The sequence below is a fragment of the Camelina sativa genome, chromosome 2, assembly GCF_000633955.1.
Source record: "Camelina sativa cultivar DH55 chromosome 2, Cs, whole genome shotgun sequence".
Taxonomy (NCBI): domain Eukaryota; kingdom Viridiplantae; phylum Streptophyta; class Magnoliopsida; order Brassicales; family Brassicaceae; genus Camelina; species Camelina sativa.
The window spans coordinates 16,934,343-16,937,447 of record NC_025686.1 but is presented as its reverse complement, the minus strand read 5'-3'; the positions used below and the strand labels follow the sequence as shown (position 1 = coordinate 16,937,447).

Genomic DNA, 3,105 nt, shown 5'->3' with positions numbered 1-3,105 from the left:
AGCCTTCAGGGGATTTCCAACTTGACGATTCTTGGTCATCTAGAGATCATGAGATATTTGATTTTGACCCTGTCACTGAATTCTCCGATGCACCTTTCAAACCTTCTGGGATCATTCGTCACAATGACTCTTGGCCAGTTAGAGATCCTGAGAGATTTGACAAGAAGTCAGGACCTGGTTCATCATCGAAGGACCCGTTTTGGGGAAAAGATCTACCTGACTTTTCAGTGGAGGACAGTCTTCCAGAAATTCCTGAATTAGAAGATTGGAGTTTCCCAAGTAAAGACGAATTCATAAGCCCGAACAGAGGATATAAACTTCCAGTGATGGGAAATTTCAACTTGCATGACCATAGGAACTCAGATAGTTTCATTGCAGACTACAAAGGTGAAGTGATTGACAGAGCTGATAAGTATCTCGAGGAAGACTTCCCGCCTTCTCCTGGTTATAATAGGTTTGCTCCAATAGTTTCTGATGTTGATGAAGACGAACTTCCAAGAAAATCAAAATCTGCAAGGAAGTTATCTTTCTTTCAATCTCTGCAGCCTAACTTCCCAAAAACGGCTGACATTGACTCGAGTTCTGAAAGATTCACCACCGAGAAAGATTCAAAATATGATAACAGTGCTTCTGTACGTGGCTTTGTTGACAGCTATCCAGCAAAACGCCAAAGGACCCTTTTGGAGGAGGTCTTAACACGAAGATCTGCAGTTCCCACGACAGAGCTTCCATTTAGAGAAGAGATATCACATTTCGGTGGATCTCCACTATCAAACGCAATCCGTTCTTCCAATCCAGTACAAGGTTCTCCTTGGACGATTGAGTTTCTTAACAGAGCTCGAGAAAGAACCAGAGCAAGGAGACAACAACAATCTCTTCCTTATTATGTCCCTCCCTCTAGTTTGGAGACTACAGGAAACATAAAGAAAGCAAATACCAAGCGAAAGAGTCCTTCCATGCTCGAGTTTTTCAAGTATAGAGGAGGCAACAAACTTCAAGAAGAGAAAAAGCAGAAGCGGTCAAAGAATTCTTCAGCCTCGCCAATAAACGATAGATTTTACTCTCCTCTCAGGTCATGGACACCACTTGATAAGCGAGCAAAACAGGTATTCATTATATATGATCTCTATATAAGTGAGATTTGTTCATGCTTAACACTGTGTTTTCTTTCCAGTCTCTATCTTTCTCAGGGAATGGAACTGAAGGCCAAACAAAACTGGTATGGAAGTAAAGAAGCAAACACGGCGTAGCAATTGGAAACTAACATTAGTGGAGATTCAGATTTGAAGGTGAGCATCTCAAAATCTTATGTAAGCTTTACTTATTTCAGAGAAAAATATTAATTTCTTGACAAGGTTATTAAATAATGTTTATATGAGAGAAACCAATTCTATTAACAACACAAGTTATATAGTAAATTCTACTATGATGTTACAGCAATTGTACTCGCAGCAACATACAAATACTAAAACTTCTTACCATTCTTGAGGTTTCTGACAGCCATCACAAGTTGTTGTCTTTCTCCTTCAACCTCTGCAAATCTCAGGCTTATCTCTGAATATCTCTCTTCCATTTCTTTCAACTCTCTCTCCATTGAACTGTTTTTGTTCTTACAGTAAGCCAATTCATCTGATATCTTTGTTAGAGTCTCCTCTTTGTGTCCGTTTTCTTTTGACCTTGCTTCCATCCTGTAATTGTTGTGTTAGATCGTTATAAGTCAAATATTCACAACTGAAATATATAACATGTCAATTTAGTTCGTTTATTGTCCACATACCTTGCATCTAAGATTTTAGTCATCTCTTCTTCTTTTCTCCGGATATCGACTTTCAAGTTTGATACTTGTTTTCTCAATTCATCATTCTCCATTTTTTCTTGAACAAAGCTGTTTTGTAATTCACTGTACTGTAAGCTTAGACCTTCTACTTCTGTCTTCAAATTCCTGAGTCTGGTCTCTTTTTCATCATTTGACGACTTAGTGAGAGTTAACTCTTTCTGCACTGTCTTGGCTTCGTCTTTAGCCAAAGCAAATTTTCTCTCAAATTCATCTCTTTCTTTCCTCCACTCTTGTATGATCTTCTCTGTTTCAGTAGCTGCTGCATTCGATTCATCTCTTAGCTTTGTGAGCTTCAGAACCTCACTTTCAAGCATCTGGACTTTCATTGACAAAGCTTCGTTCTTCTCTTCCACGTGCCTCTTTATTTCTTTCTGTTGTGTAATCTCGTTATGTGCTTTCTCTTGCATTTCCTCAAGATTTTTCTTTTGCAGACGAAGGTCGTTTGCTTCAGCCAATGTTTTCGTTGTTAGATTCTCATGCTCGCTCAGCTTCGATTCCATTTCAAGAGTAAGCCTCTTGCATTTCTCTTGAAGCCGCTCTGCTGTTATAGCGTTTTTCCATCTTGTTTTCCTCAAATTCTCCTCTGCTTGGATGGCTCTCTGCTCTTGTTCAGTTTTTTCACGCATCATTGTGTCAATATCTTCATCAAAAGCCCGTGTTTGATCCTCCAGTTCTTTCTTTAACTCCTTCACTTGACTCTCAAGCTCATTAACTGTAATCAAGCATTCTGAATACTCCAGAGATTGCTGCTTCAGTTTGCCTTCCAATATCTCTATCTGAGATTTCAATTCTTCTATAATATCCTTGGAATCCGAGAAGTCATCTTCCGCATTTGAGCATTCTTGTCGCTCTAATTTTAAGGATACGTTTTTGTAATTCTCCTCCTTTAAGGTTTCATATTCCTGAGTAAGTTCATCCAATAGAATCTCTTGTTCTTCATTCTTTTTCCTGTAAGACTCTAACTCCCAATCTAAATCTTCGATCTGTTGCTTTAGCGTATCAATCTCACTGTTTCCAGAATCCATTCCCTTATCTTCTTCAAGCTTCTTAGCCTCCTCTAATAAGCTATTCAGAGAAGATATCTCATTGTTCTTTTGCTCCAACATCTCATTGAGATCCCTCACAGCAAGAATCAAATTAGAGTTTGACTCTTGTGTCCTCTGCAACTGCAACTTAAGGTTACTCGTCAAATCCTTCTCACAACTCAGCTCATCTCTGATCTCCTCAATCATATTACTCGAATCTTCGCTTACGCATCTCAACCTGCT

The 3,105-nt window shown here is 38.9% G+C and overlaps 1 protein-coding gene and 1 pseudogene across 1 annotated transcript in view; one reads left to right on the top strand and one right to left on the bottom strand.

The window, feature by feature from the left end:
- LOC104753123 overlaps window positions 1-3,105 on the top strand; it is a 19,656-nt pseudogene that overhangs the window by 8,701 nt on the left and 7,850 nt on the right.
- LOC104727307 (centrosomal protein of 83 kDa-like) overlaps window positions 1,293-3,105 on the bottom strand; it is a 10,933-nt gene continuing 9,120 nt past the window's right edge. The window contains exons 8-9 of the mRNA XM_010446387.2: window positions 1,778-3,100; window positions 1,293-1,688 (exon numbers count right to left, since the gene is read on the bottom strand). Coding sequence (XP_010444689.1) covers window positions 1,466-1,688; window positions 1,778-3,100 — 1,546 coding nt within the window. The 3' untranslated portion in view covers window positions 1,293-1,465. The remainder of the gene's footprint in view (window positions 1,689-1,777; window positions 3,101-3,105) is intronic.